Source organism: Leguminivora glycinivorella, chromosome 11, assembly GCF_023078275.1.
Source record: "Leguminivora glycinivorella isolate SPB_JAAS2020 chromosome 11, LegGlyc_1.1, whole genome shotgun sequence".
Classification (NCBI taxonomy): domain Eukaryota; kingdom Metazoa; phylum Arthropoda; class Insecta; order Lepidoptera; family Tortricidae; genus Leguminivora; species Leguminivora glycinivorella.
In genome coordinates, this window is record NC_062981.1 from 5,577,271 (window position 1) to 5,592,516 (window position 15,246).

The following is a 15,246-nucleotide window of genomic DNA, read 5'->3' on the forward strand; positions in this document are numbered from 1 at the left end:
GAGAATCCGGATGAGTTGGCTCCTATTTCAAAAGAGCGTCAGTTAATGGTCCAAGGGTTGAATAAAAACCTGTAATTTAACAGCGTACAGGTGTCAACTTAATAGCTTAAATAAATGTAAAATAGACCGATTCTCGTATTGTATCAAGGTTTTTAGCGGCTTCGCTAGCCGCTGTATCGCAATGTTGATACTCGATATATTATGCGAGGCTCCTCTTCTAGCTTCTCGGTCTCCAAATTACGTTAACCATACCCCCGAGATTTCTGCCAAAACTTGTATGCGCTGAATTACATGACAATGACATTTGTTACAGCGGATCACATGCAGATCCCGTATTTAATCCTAACTTTTTATTTCCAGGCAATTGTCGTCACTATCGAAGCATGCGGAGGACATGTTTGGAGAGCTGACGCGAGAGGCGAGCAACCTCGCGGAGCGCACAAACGTGCTGCAGGCACGGATAGACAGGCTCGCCATCAAGGTCACGCAGCTCGACTCGGGGGTTGAGGAAGGTAAACCATGATTTCTACTTTATGGTTCGAAACTGTTGTACCCCAGAAAACGTATCATACCAATCTAACCACCATCTTGCTCTATTTCAGTGTCCCTTCAAGACATCCAAATGCGCAAGGCCTTCCGCTCTTCCCGAACATTCCAGCAACAACTGTTCAGTCGCAACTCCATGCCGACGGCCATGTTGGCGACGTACGCGCGCTGCGACCGCCCGCCGCCGCTCGAGAGGCTCAACGAGTTCCGGGACGACGGCAGAGACGCGAGGAAATTCTACACCGATCCGGACTACTTCTTCGAGCTGTGGAGAAGAGAAATGTTGCAAGATACGGAGCGCATTCAGCACGATCGCGGGAAGAAGGTAAATAAATCGACATGGTACATATCATTGTTTTCTGGTTTCTTTCTAAAAAGAGTAGACAAAACCACATGCGTCAACAAAACCCGCCACTGGCGGAGGGGCTCAACGAGTTCCGAGACGACTGGAGACATTTAAACATGAGACATAAGTGTCATTATGAATCGAAGTTAGGTTCGATTCCTATGTCGTTTAGTTTCTTAAGTCAAATTCTATAAAAAAATTCATTTATTGAGCAAAGTATCCTATGAGCGGTGAAGAAGGTTTCTAATGGAATGCTTGTTGTCAGGTCCGCCAGCCCCGCAGCGGTAGCGGCGCCGACGGGCGCGGCGCGCGGCGCGTGAGGCCGCCGCACTCCACACGAGAAAGACAAAAGGTATGTTGTTCAACCTGCTGACGTCATCATACGATCGCGGTACGCGGTATAGAGAGGCGTATATCCTCGACTACGTTATATATATGTTAATACTAGGGATCCGAAGGTTGAATCGGGTCGTCCCACTTCTGATTACATTGAAGAATATTTCTTATACATTTGTAAGTTATCGAGAACTATAATAGAGCGGTTGCCAGATGTCTACTTTGATCACGCCTGGACTTGCTTGCTTCACGTGTCAACAGTAGTCAACACCTGGTGAAAAATGATAATTTGTTCCGAGATGTAAATGAACACACCGGTTTTCAATGTATGATTGTTTACAGGCGGCAGCAGTGACGCGCGGCGAGCATATCATGGCGCCGGCGCAACTGCGGCACTACAACATCGAGCCGCAGCCGCCGCCGTTGCAGACGCAGCTCTCGCAGCAGTCCATCCGGCAGGAGTCCGTCTATGGTGAGAATATTACTGTACCACATCGAATTAGACTGCGGAAATTTCGATTACCGCTTTATAAATCATGTTGATTTTGATTCGCTTATTTTATAGAAATTAAAGGTTCCTTGCATCAATACTTCAAGGTGTTTGTTGCTTTACACAACCATTATAACATGTACCATACCTAACCCCCCATACCAGTAGCTAAAAATGTTGAAATTGTTATAGCAACGAGCGTTACCGACGGTGGCTACCGGGTGGGCATGAACCGGCCGCCGTCGTCCCAGGCGGCGCGGCCGAATTCCATCGAGATCGAGAACCACCAGAACCGACAGCCGAGGCTCACTGGGAACGGGCATGGTAAGCCAGAATTCGGTTTCAGTTTTCTTACTCGTTAAAGTTATCTTTCAGTACATATATTGTTTTTTCCGCACTAGGTTGCAAAATACCTACATTTCTGACCAGGTCGAAACTTCAAAGGGTCATAATGTACTGAAAAAACGTCGCACGATACACGTGCAAAGGGGAAATTCGTGTCGATTTAAAACAACTAAACAACTTCGGTCGTATTTTAATTTATCGCCACTCCTTTCGAATTTCCTCTTTTCCGCACTTGTAAAGTAATGGTTAATTATACGTTAATGTAGTGTAATTACTAATTATAATAAAGAAGGGAACAAAACATTATTGAATTAACGAGTGGCGGGGAAAATTACCGGCGATACGATTTCGATTCTCGTATTGAATTTGGAGGCTATTGGATAATTTAATTCGTTGCCGGTTGCGGTGGCTTCCTTTGCCTCTTTTGTCTACTACTATGGTAAACGGTTTTCTTGTGTAATGTGTTAAATTAATATATCGTGATGTGGTACTTTTCATTGAATGGCGCGGAAGAGGAATGTCACTATATGTAAAAGTTAGTAAAGTTAGATGTCCGAAGGGAGTTCGTTCATAGAAAAAGTGCTACTTTGTGTCTCTTTTCGTTTTTGCCATGAAGTCGGATCGGATACAATGCGAAGTCGGCGTAGAGTGCATTCCGAGTAGCTTCGCGGCGCAAAATGTCCGCGCTCGTGTCTCGTCCGAGCGAATTCGGTCGGCACGATGACGTCTTTTAGAATATCATAATATTAATTTTGTTTTAAATGTGCGGGGAAGTAATAAAGCTTTTGAATAGTATTTATCGGAGGTGTGATGTGTATTGTGTATGTGCAGTGATGGTGGACGAGAGCCCGTACGGCTCGGTGGAGCCCATCTACGGCGGCAGCGGCGCCGGCACCCCGCGCCGCCCGCGGCCCTCCGTGCCGCCGCCCGCGCCGCCGCAGGACACGCCCACCGGCCACACGCCCACCAGGTAGCCACCCTACACGTCGCTACTCTTAAAGCGTTCCTTCAATTTTATCGTATGGGAAATTCCATAGATGACTGCTGCGTGACGATGATGTGTCTGTCAAATGTGGTCGATGCGGCTGGCCCTTACGCTCATGACTGACGGTTGGAACACACTGAGCTCTATGCTCGGCACTACCGGCACTAGATTGAGCGTTCGAGCAGACTCAAAGTCATCATACACATAACTTTCCATAGTCATTTAGTATGAAGATGCGATCTCTTCATTTACTTGTGTCAAACTCTTGTAATTAAGGAATATTTCTTTATTTCCCAATTTATAAAATTGAGTTTTAGGCTTAAACCTGAACTCTGGACTGTTATACCTATTACGTAATGGTATAAGATGCTACTCAACTACGCTGTTATATCTACGAGGTATTTTACCAGCAAAATTTGTCATATGCTTGGTGACCACGCGCTCTTTGTAAACGCTCCACAATGCGGCGTCTGTGTAGTCTGTGAAACTACGATATGGATTTCGCGTAGAGAAGAAATGTTAAGGCCGCTGTGCGGATTGGGCCAGTCAATAAACACAAAAATCGACACAATTTGGTTGGTCGACTAGCGTTGGCGCGAACTACCAATATATGGACTATATGTCCCAATGTGTAATACGGCCTTTATACTAGCGTGAAATCTTTTTTCAGATCGACTTTGCCCCCGCCACCGCCGCCGCCGGAAGGCACGACGTCGCCGCCGATGATGAACGGCGCGTCGCCGCCGCACCGCACCGCGCTCGACGCGCACCTCGACCACATGCACGCAGTCATTGGTGAGTTTAATGCTTGGCATTCTGATGTTGATTACATTGTACATACATGTTTCAGCTTGAGTATAGTGTGAAAACCACTTTACATCGTTACGTCATAATTGTGTCGTGGGAATGTTTTTGAATAGCTGGGTCCACATTGAGTGAGTCGCCTCGCGAGGCAATGTCTCTTGCGTAAAGTGAGATGGCAGCCCTCAGTCAGCTGTTAGGGTCCCCCCACATTTAGCGTCTCGCGAGCGTCGCGTCGGGCCAACTGTATGGGCAAAGCCTGACGTCGCGTCGACGCGGCGTCTTTTTCCATACAATTTGCCCGACGCGACGCTCGCTAGACGCTAAATGTGGGGGGACCCTTAAATTTTAAATTTGAGGGTTTCGAATACAGATGTAGGAAGGAAGGAGATCGGACATGGCGATTCGTATCGAATACTGCCGTCGCAAGTTCTCGAACCCATGTACATACTCGTAGACGGATGCTCCTATTGGGCTATCGCGCGATACACGCGCATCATTTCCATGTCAGTGTACACGCGAACGACCAGCGAGTCGTGTCATCGCGCAAGCACACAACGACAACTGTATGCCCAATGAGCTGCGACACGTCCGCTTGTTAGTATTATATGGGCTGAGGTTTCTTATGTTCTCCAGGTATGATGTCGGACGCGGGCGCGGGAGTGCCGGTGGCCGCGCTGGCGCCGGCGCCGCTGCCGCCGCCCGCGCCGCCCGCGCCGCCGGCCATGCCGCTGGCGCCGTCCCCGCCGGCCGGCGCAGGCGGCGAGGAGCGGCCGCGCGCGCCCTCCCCGGCTCGCTGCTGCGCGGCGCCTCCAACCTCAAGCCGCCGCGCCCCGCCGCCGAGCCCAAGGACGACCCGCGCTCTGACCTGCTCAAGGCCATCCGCGACGGTCAGTGCGCCTACCCTTACCGCTCGTATTAGATAACACCTACTGAACCCACCTCAAAAACCGTCTCAAAAATACCACGTACGCCTAACGCGACGTTCGTTTCTTTTTTTTTTTTCTTTTTTTTTAATTTATTGAGATACAAACAGTCTTATAAAACATGTTTGTAAATATGCTAAATGCTAGAATTTCTTATAGAAAAGACCTATAGTTTCATATATGTAAATATACTTTTTTATAAACTTAATACTATGAATACTATGAATATTAGTTACATGACAACTGCAAAAAATCTAATACAAAAATAAGATCATATAATATACGCTCTCGCACGCTTTTACACTTGCATATGGTTCGTTGTTGTCTTGCGGTAACTTTTTTGGTTATATTTGAGTTGTTTAATAATTCCTCTCAGAAACACCTTGCGCAAAATAACTGACACTCCTCGCTTCGCTCGTCGTCATACCTAACGGTGACTCTGAACGGTAACATTAGCTCTACTCTCGTCTGGCAGAATAATTTTCGTCGGAAATAGCCTTCCCTTTGTCCTCCTCTTACATTTCTATGTTTTTTTCTCCTTTAATTAAAATGAACTTGCGACTAACCTGAACCTTAAACCGTCGCTACAGGCATAAAACTCCGCAAGGTGGACAAGCGCGGTGACGAAACGACAGGCCGCTACGACACACTGCGCGGCGCACCAGCCTTCCTCGACGTGGCGTCTATCCTCGCGCGTCGCGTGGCCGTCGAGCTCAGCGACACCAGCTCCGGCGCTGACTCCGACTCTGACGACTCCGACCAGGTACTGGAACATATTACTCATATCTTAGCAGAATCCTAAGCTGCGTACGGGCTGCACAATTGCACATGCTTAAGCAAGCAATGAGCCCCTGCACATCAAAGAACACTCGCTGCAATAACCTAACCTCAAAATTAAAATTTTTAAAAACCCCTGACATACTGGACCGATTTTTATGAAACATGGCTAAGAACACTTCCGACTAATTAAATCGGTTTATCCGTTCTGGAGCTACGATGCCACAGACAGACACGTCAAACTTATAACACCCCGTCGTTTTTGTGTTGGGGGTTAAAAACCGACAGCACCGGGCTTGTGCGCGAGGCGGCTCGCCCGCACGCGTAGTCCGTACGCAGCTTTACCAGGGTGTCCACTTTCTGGAAAGTCAGGGAAAGTCAGGGAAAAGTCAGGGAAGCTCATAGGGGTCATGGAAAGTCAGGGAAAGTCAGGGAAATGATTTGGAGGTCAGGGAAAAACTTGGCACCAAGAAAAAAAATCAAAAAGTATTTAAAAATAATATGATTTCTTGGGTTGACCACATCTATGACAGTAAAGATCGATTCCCGGTAGTGATTTTAAGGCAACTTATTAAAATTATCACTTAAGACTTTTCATTACAAGTATAGTACCTACTTGGCCTCCATCCCAGTGATTGCTAATGAGAGATGTCAGAGATATCTTCATGCTCTAGCTGACCTTAATTTATCCGGCCCAAAATCGTAAATGCGGAAAAATCCAGTTTTTTTTTTACATTGCGTGCCCTAGCCACATATTCCAAAATGGCAAAGGGGGTCGGGAATAAATTCAGTTATTGTGATTCAGATTAACTGGAAAGTTGCACCACAATGTCACCGTATACAACATTCTTAATTTGCTTTTGCTAGGGCGATGTGAAAACGACAAAGACAAAGTTACGCTGTTCAAATTCTAAGTATCTATCCGACAATCCAAAGCGGAGTTCCTCATAAAGCCAATGAAGCATAACGTCACATAGAGGCGCAATTGTGTATGAGAGTGAGTATGATTTATGGAAACCTAAAGGCATGTAGTGGCAAAACACCTAAATGGGCATCCCGACGCTGAAAACAAAGAAAAAATTTCGCGCTCGCTTCGCTCGCGTTTAGATACATAGGTAAATAATTTTATTCGTATCCACAACACCACATATAAAGGCTTAAAATAAACAGGAAAAAAAGAAATGTGAGTACGTTTAGTATTTTCCATTTCATCAATTTTTATTCCCTTTATTTTTCGTAAAAGTTTCATTAAAATTAAGATTTTTTTGGAAAGTTTCCGCTACTTGCACATAACTACTCTGCTCAGACTAGGTACTCCATTTTGTTTCCTATGTTATGTACATAATAACTACTATCAGCCCCAGGGACGTATAAAAGAGGAAAAAATTTCGCGCTCGGTGCGCTCGCGATTTTTTTTTCTGGTGTAGATTACCCAAGGGCGCCGAAACTCAAACTCGCTCTACTCTGATAGAGTTGCACTGGTATAGCCAAAAGTAAAGGGCGATAACTACCAACTACAGATTTCGTTAATTTTAGTTTTATAAAACCAGAAATTAAAGTTTGATAGTTAACATAAAGATAAAAAAAATTGTAGGTATAAAAGTATGAACTGCCTTGAAAATTTTGATATTTCGTAGAAAACAAACATATTCCAGAAAAAAAAAAATCTGTGACAGACGGACAGACAGACGCACGGCACGAGTGATCCTATAAGGATTCCGTTTTTCCTTTTTGAGGTATGGTAAAAACTTTTTTTTTTTTTCAGATTTTTTTTTTCAAGACAAAAAAACCGTTTTTTTGCAACTCTAAGCAAAAGTGGTAATAGTTGAATGAAAATTTGGTCAGGGAAATTTTCTTAAATGGTCATGGAAAGTCAGGGAAAAGTCAGGGAATTTTTTTTGGGTTTAGTAGTGGACACCCTGTTTACGTTCCGACCACCACTTTCATGCGACCACTTTCAAGTCGTAGTGGCGACGTACAGGTGTGAACCAGGAAACGACAGAGTGTATCGCAAAAATATGCTCCAAACGCCGGTGACGCTATGTCGCGGCCGGATTGTTTACTTTGCCCGTGGCAACAAGCTTTCTCTTGGGTCTTTCTCCAAGCAAATCGTTATTTCATATAATTAAGTAGGTAATTAATTAATGATTAATTTAATTAAAATTATATTTTTGGGACATCTCACAGGAATGTTTAAACAATCAAAAATCCGTTATTATATTTTGTAATATGTTTTCTAACTTTCGTAACATTTCCAAAACGCAGGACCTCAGAATGTCTACAGAACAGTTTTTAAAATCAAGTTTCTTAAGCCTTGTAACAAGACTAATTGTGAGTGTGCACGGGAAAACGTCCCACTTTGTCGATTGCTTTAAAGCCGCTTTGTCAGTTAATTCATATAAAGATACAAGTAAATCTCGCCTTAATGGTAACCGACAAAGTGGGACGTTTTACTAAACACACTCACAATTTGTATCAAATTTCAGTGGACGACCGAGTCTCGCGCGTGACCCCGGGCTTCGCCACGCCGCGAGCCGCGCCTGCACCGGCCCCTCGACCCGTGCCCCGCCCCGGCGAAGCCCGAACACAAGCTGCCCGCACCCGCTACTGCACCCGCACCCGTCACACCCGCACCCGCACCCGTCACGCCCGCGCCCGCACCCGTCGCACCCGCCGGCGTCAGCGTCGCCATCACCATCAAGCCCGAGCGCACCAACGCCGCCGCGCCCGCGCCCGCCGACGGCGGCTCCGTGCGCGAGCAGGCGCTCAAGCTCGAGCAGACCGCGCGCCAGGCCAAGCCGCCGCCGCGCACCTCCTCCATCGACTCCTCCAAGACCGCGCGCGACGACCAGAGCTACGTTAAGAATTCCTCTTTCCTGAGCCGCGACATACAAGCTCAAAAATTAAAGAGCCCGTCAACAGTTTCAAAATCAAACCGGAGTCGCCGGTCGTCAAGGAACCTCCGCCGCCCGTGGCCGGGGCCGAATCGCCCCCCCGGAAGGGCATACTGTCGCCTCCTAAAAAACAGGTCGCGCCCCCTCCGAGGGCCGACGTTTTGTCGCCCACCAAATCTGAGGTCGCGTCCCCGCCGAAGCGAATCGTCTCCCCGCCTAAGAAGGAAAACTCCCCTCCCATCGCGACTTTCAAAATTAAGAGAAACGACGACCCGCCCCCGCCCAAATCGATCATAAAGGAAGCGAACGTCGCCAAAGAGTCGCCGACTCCGTTAAAAACTGAAAAACTTTCGCTGGTCGACAACGGGATAGTTATAGAAAACGAAATTAAAAAGGACGCGAACGACGGGGGCGCGGGCGCGGGCGACGAGGAGTCCAACGGCGTGGGGGATAAGATTAAGAAGTTCGAGAGAGCGTGCGAGGACGCCGGCGTGCCGTCCGGCCGTCTGTCCCGGCCCGGCTCCGTGCGCCGCGCGCGCTCCGACTCCAAGGACGACCTCCCGCCCCCGGCCACACCCTTCAAGGATAACGTGCACTTTGAGCTCGGAAGCGCGACTTTAGGGCGGCAGCAGAGTTTGACGAAAAACAGCCCGCCGCTGCCGAAATGGCCTCGCGACCAATCCGCGGAACCGATAAAGAAGGCCGAGCCGCAAAAGATTATAAAGCCGGAGTTCAAACCGATGCCGTCGCCCGTCGACGTGACGATCCGCTCGCCGAGCCTCGGCGTCAAGATCGCCGACCAGTTCCCGTCCCACGGCACCGCCTTCCGCAACGTGGCCTCGCCCTCGCCCGCGCTCGTGTCCGAGGCCGACGTCGCCCGCGCCGTGCACAAGTTCGAGGACGCCGCTCTGAACAATTCGAAACCCTGCAAGTCGAAGCCGAAGGAGAAGTCGTACCAGATCAGCAAGGGGTCGAGCTACTTCACGCGCGGCTCCGAGGAGATCTGGCTCGTGAAGAAGAAGGACATCGAGGAGATCGAGGAGCGCGTGCTCGACTCGTTCCGCCGCGCCGGCGGCAACGTCTGCGCGCGGAGCGAATCGCTGCGGCCCGCGTCCGACGGCGGGCACGCGCACGGCGGGTTCTCGCACGCGACCATGGGCCGCAAGCGGCAGATGTACGCGCGCAGCGAGTCGCTCGACCCGCAGTGGGCCGGCGCGCGCGCGCAGACGCTGAAGCGGCAGACGTCCGTGGCGTGCACGTGCGGCCACGACAAGAAGACGCGCGCCAAGAGCGCCGGTGCCGTCGCCGCCGAGCAGCCGCCGCGCCCGCGCTCGCGCTCGCACGGCGACGACAACAACCAGGCGCACGTGCTCGACAAGTACGAGACGCTCGTGTAGCATTACACCCGCTCGGACGCCGACCGGCCCTAGTCGGCCGGCGTCCGCTAGCGGCCCCGGTCCCGCGTCGCGACGCGGTTTCGTTGTTAGTGTTGACTGTAGTACCGCCCTATTCCGTGCATGATATTTGTGATAGTGGAGGTGCGAGCCCGTAGAGTGAGGTTCCTGGTGCGATGTGTGTGAATGTGGTTTATATTAATCATTTATTCGATATTATGATGTATCGATTGATATTATTCTCGTACGGGGCGGCGATTGATCGGCTAGTCTTATGAATGTTCTCGTAGAAATTGAAGCTGAATAAATTTAGGGGTGATTCAATATTTATTTGATTGTAAACCAAATATATATAGAATACTTACATGTATGTATACACAGAATATAAAGACTATAGTACTGACGAAAATAGCTAGCGTATTAGTATTAAAAATAAATATTATCTACTCTTACCTTTTACATTGTGGTGGCCGGGTGAGTTTGTAATGAGATTTTTAAATTAGTCTGTACTAATTCCGCCATTGCAAATGGAGTTCTTGTGTTAAAGTACTGCAAAAATTACAACTGCATTAGTAATCGCTTAAATCATTTTAGGGTGTTGTTATGTGATACAAATCCATTTCAAACAAGAATTTTAGTTTCACCTATATGTACAATACTTTGATAAAGTAATGTTTTGTAGATTGGTTCATTTCCCTGTTACTGCATCTGATCCAAAGACGAACCTCGACTTTTATGAGTCAATTATGATGTAACAAGTGATACCATACTCCTGTAATTGATTTTACAGAAAAGAAACTGCCCACCTCAGCACAATCTAAATATAATGGTGCTTTGCTTGTTGAAAACATAGTAACATTTCACTTGGACCTCTATCTGTTTTTATTAGTGGTTGTGAAATTACGTTTTGAGATTAGATTTTTAATTTACGTATGAGAAGCAAGCTTTATCGAAACTTAAAAGTTTGTTTAACTAATACGAAATTGCTAGTCGATATGAATATTTAAAATCTATGTAATCACGAGAGATATCTCTTTTTCAGTATTTTCCAGATCAGCTTTTATGATCCATACATATTTTTACTTGCATCCGTTTATTTTCGTAACAGATAGGTAGGTAGGTATACATATTATAAGATTCCATTATTAAAGTAAAGTATGTACGATTTTGTATTTTCATATAATATGTGACCTGTATATGTAGTGCCAATTATATCAATTGTATATTTTGATCAACATTAAATCAGTAACTTCCATTTTATAATGAATTTTGTATTCATTTAGTGAAAGTACCAACGAGTTACACCAAAAATATGAGTAGTGTGTGACATATTTCAATGTGGTAGGACTCGGGCAGGGCGATGTCGTATTTATCCTGCTGTTTACTTTATAATACGCAGAATAAAATCTCATTTAATTATATTGTAAATACATTGTATTTTTTTTGTAAAATTGCAACAACATACTAGTAAAGTATGTCGAAGGAAAATTTTATAATAATAACAGGCTCCTTGTAATTTCTCTGATCAATACTAATGAGAATGAATATATGCATTCCAAGTGTTTTGTTGCTCAGCATTCTCTCTATACAAATATTTTATAATCTTAATATTAAAAAGAGCAACGAATGTGTACCAAATTTTTTCTAAGTAATGAAGGTAGTGTAACTAGGTAGACATATTTTCCATTTTTAAAATGCTTATATTATGTTTTTTCTTACAACATTTGACGTAAGCTATTTTTGACACTAGAAAACATCTAAATTCTTACCGCAACTCTTCCCATGTGGACAGATCTGATGTTCTTGAGAAGAGCTATTGAATGAAATCGGAGCAGCTTAGGTTCTTATGAATGTAATGTTTCCAAGTCTTAGGCATTTTATCAAGCCATTTTTTTATTATCTCTCATTGTTAATTGGGATACGAGCAACGCTCTGTAGAATAGATTAGTGTACTGTATGTATGATCACGATTAGTGCTAAGCCATGTAAAGTATAGTAGTAAGAAAATAAATAAAGCATGTTTTATATTATGTAGATTATGTAAACGCCTCTTTATTTTGCCAAATACTGGCAAGCGCTGATTATTTATTAGCATTTTTTCTTAAATGTTTATAATTTTAAGCTAAAGCAAGTTGTTGTAATCGCTGAAACAATGTCATTATGTCTAATAAGAAAATATTTTATAAATTGTTTATTTGCTAATATGATTTAAATTAAATTAATTGCAATTGGGTTTCATTTCACGTCACATTTTCTTAAAAATAACCTATCTGCTTAGTTCTTTTAATACCTATAAGTTAAAATGGGGCCGGCGTTGACATATACATATCGTCACTACTTTTAAAAAATCTCGTATCTCACGCTGTTCCTCAAAGTTAAAACAAAGTTAGTGTCTATATGCATTCCATACATTCTTACTACAATTTTCTTTTCATTGACAGACGAAGATACAAGTTTTTTTAAAAAGTAGTGACGATATATATAAATTCGATCCAATTTGGCTATTACTAATATTATATACAAGAATACAAGCAGTACTCTATTGTATACAGTACTAGCTTTTGCCCGCGGCTTCGCTCGCGTTAGAAAGAGACAAAAAGTAGTCTATGTCACTTTCCGTCCCTTCAACTATCTCCACTTAAAAAATCACGTCAATTCGTCGCTCCGTTTTGCCGTGAGACGGACAAACAAACAGACACACACACTTTCCCATTTATAATATTAGTATGGATTTTGGTATGGATGGATTGAAACCTAATAAAACCTAATGCTAAATTTTTTTCCATTACTTTACTACCACCTGAATTTATGAACTTTGTTGATAAAAATGTGATGGGTTGACTATTTCCATGTATTAACATTTTACTTTATTCGTCCTCAACTTTCTTACCAACACGAATCTATCGAAAAACCGAGTTACAATAGTGCATAATTTACGCTCATTATGTGTACGTGTCCATTCGACGTGTAATATGGCTATCGTATCGTAATAGAACTGAACGTATATCCGATAAACCGCATTCAATTTCGCGCTTTTTCCAACGGAAATAGTTTAGTTTATGATCTACAAGACAATATTGCCAGTGTAATAATTACTGTCAAGTTCATTGATTTTCCTAAAGTTTTAGTTCAATTTTGTGTTTTTGACGTAAGCTGGTTACTTTAATTCCTATTATTTCATTACCACATTAGTTAAATTAATTATTAATATAATATGAAAATATTGAAAACGGAAAAGGACATTGCCAGCACAGATCAAATAATACTAGTACAGATACCTAACCCCATACTAAAAATGGGCGCCGTCCTAAGTATTCTAGACCTGTGTACTAAATTTAATCCACACTCAAAGAGCTAGATGGCGCCAGTAGCCACGCGTGGCCAACAAAACTCTTATCAGTATCCTACGTCGAAATAGTCATCAAACTGCAACATCTTGCGACATCTGTTTTAGCTTTCACGCACTAAACATACAACGTCATGTGCACGTTTAAAGTCAGACATTACTAGATGGCGTTGTAGACATAGCCTACCAGTGGATTGTATGCCGCGCGGTTTGTATGTGTGCGTGCAGGTGGTGCGCAATGTACGTATGCGCTGGGTCCGCTCATCAGTGTGCGTAGTCGAATGCACACGTGCTCACGATAATATTTGTTTCGTTGTATCTATCTACCTCTAATTATAGCTGTTGCGTACTTGCGCGACAGAGCTAGAGTACATTTCTGTCGGCATATGGTGTCGACTGTCGACAATTGCCATTCGGCTACGCCGGCTGCTGAGTAAAATATAGCACGCACCTATTATTATTGGTATTATTTTTAACCGTCGCCTCATCTCTCAAGAAGGACGGTTATCAAGTCGTCTGTATGTTTTTTTTTTTTTTTTTAATGTTTGTTCCTCGATATCTCCGTCGCTTCTGGACCGATTTTGAAAAAAATTTTTTTGATTGAATGTATATGCATACAGATTGGTCCCATTTTTCTCAGAACCCAGTTCTGAAGATGGGATCCTGGAGAAATCGAGGGAACTCCTCGAATCTGAAAGGCATACATATGCTGATTTTTGTGTTTTTAAAGGAACAGCATGCATTTGGGTACGGAAAAGTGACATTTGGTGCAGTGGAACTGCTGATGATGGCCAGAACGGAACTCTTCAAATCTGAACGGCACGCTTATAGTGACTTTGGTATTTTTATAAGAACAGCATGCACTTTCGTCCAGAACAGTGACATTTGGTGCAGTGGAATTGCTGATGATGGTCAGAACCGAACTCCTCAAATCTGAACGGCACGCTTATAGTGACTTTGGTATTTTAATAAGAACAGCATGCACTTTAAAGGAAAAACCATGGGGTCTCATCCGGAACATCGTATAATTAATGTCAAATCAAAATCATAGATGGCGCTACGTGCCACGATTAGCCATTATGACCTATTTATTCAATAAATTTAAAGGTCTCAAAGGTATTATTTTAGTCTCATGCATTAAGAATATCATTAATTTAATACACAAATCCACACAAACACGAATTCAATGCAATATTTTTCAAAATTCGAATCTAAAATTTATTACACGACTGAATACAACATCAGCAAACTCGCATTGAACGTTATTGAGTCGTCTAAGTATTATTACCTCTCGTCACTAGATGGAGTGACTGTGCATAACGTACGTGATACAATTAGAATAGCCACTTGAGTGCGGGCTAGTCATACGCTCAAAAAACCAGTGTAAGGGCGCTCTCCGGAACCATGATCTTCTTACGCGTCTGGACGGCACATTTTAGACTGGTTACGTAGCCGTATTCAACTCGTGTGCACTCCGTAACCACATGGTTTCGTTAATGAAACTTATGAATGAATGGCGTTGTTGGTAAAACGAAAAGCAATATGTGAAGCCTGGCGTCCACTAAGCGATTCGTCACTAATGCACGCACTTTCATAACAAATTCAGAAGGCGAATTAACCCTTAAGAGGATACGATACCGAAGCACGAATTCAAATTTGAGATTTTTAGGTCTTTATCGCCGTCGCGCTGACGGGGTGGAACCCACAGAGAGGCCCTGTGTGCGTGCGCGTGGCGCACGCACACAACCGCGTCCGCCGCCGGCGCAAGTAGCTACTCGCGATCGAGCGCTTTCTATATTTCTCTAGTTTCGGACTTCTGATGCGACCGAGCGGCACCGCCCCCGACTGCGCGATGGCAATAAACACAAAAATCACAAATTTGAATTCGTGCTTGCCTACCTTATCGTGTTAGTTCTTCATTATTAATAAATCATTTTAATTGTTGAATGTTGATTAGAACTGTTATCTGGGACATTTTTATTTTTGTCAAAGTTGTACGTCCACCCGACTTTTTTTGAATTTGGAAATTTTTATGTGGTTTCCACTCAGAATCGTGAGCT

The 15,246-nt window shown here is 44.4% G+C and overlaps 1 protein-coding gene across 1 annotated transcript in view; it reads left to right on the forward strand.

Annotated features, from left to right (window-relative positions):
* LOC125231476 (wiskott-Aldrich syndrome protein family member 3-like) overlaps nt 1–8,174 on the forward strand; it is a 44,207-nt gene extending 36,033 nt beyond the window's left edge. The window contains 11 exon segments of the mRNA XM_048136955.1: nt 361–512; nt 603–871; nt 1,158–1,244; nt 1,571–1,700; nt 1,911–2,042; nt 2,895–3,033; nt 3,719–3,843; nt 4,486–4,638; nt 4,641–4,739; nt 5,366–5,538; nt 8,039–8,174. Of these exon segments, the coding sequence (XP_047992912.1) occupies nt 361–512; nt 603–871; nt 1,158–1,244; nt 1,571–1,700; nt 1,911–2,042; nt 2,895–3,033; nt 3,719–3,843; nt 4,486–4,638; nt 4,641–4,739; nt 5,366–5,538; nt 8,039–8,062 (1,483 nt within the window). The 3' untranslated portion in view covers nt 8,063–8,174.
* The last annotated feature ends 7,072 nt before the right edge of the window (nt 8,175–15,246 follow it).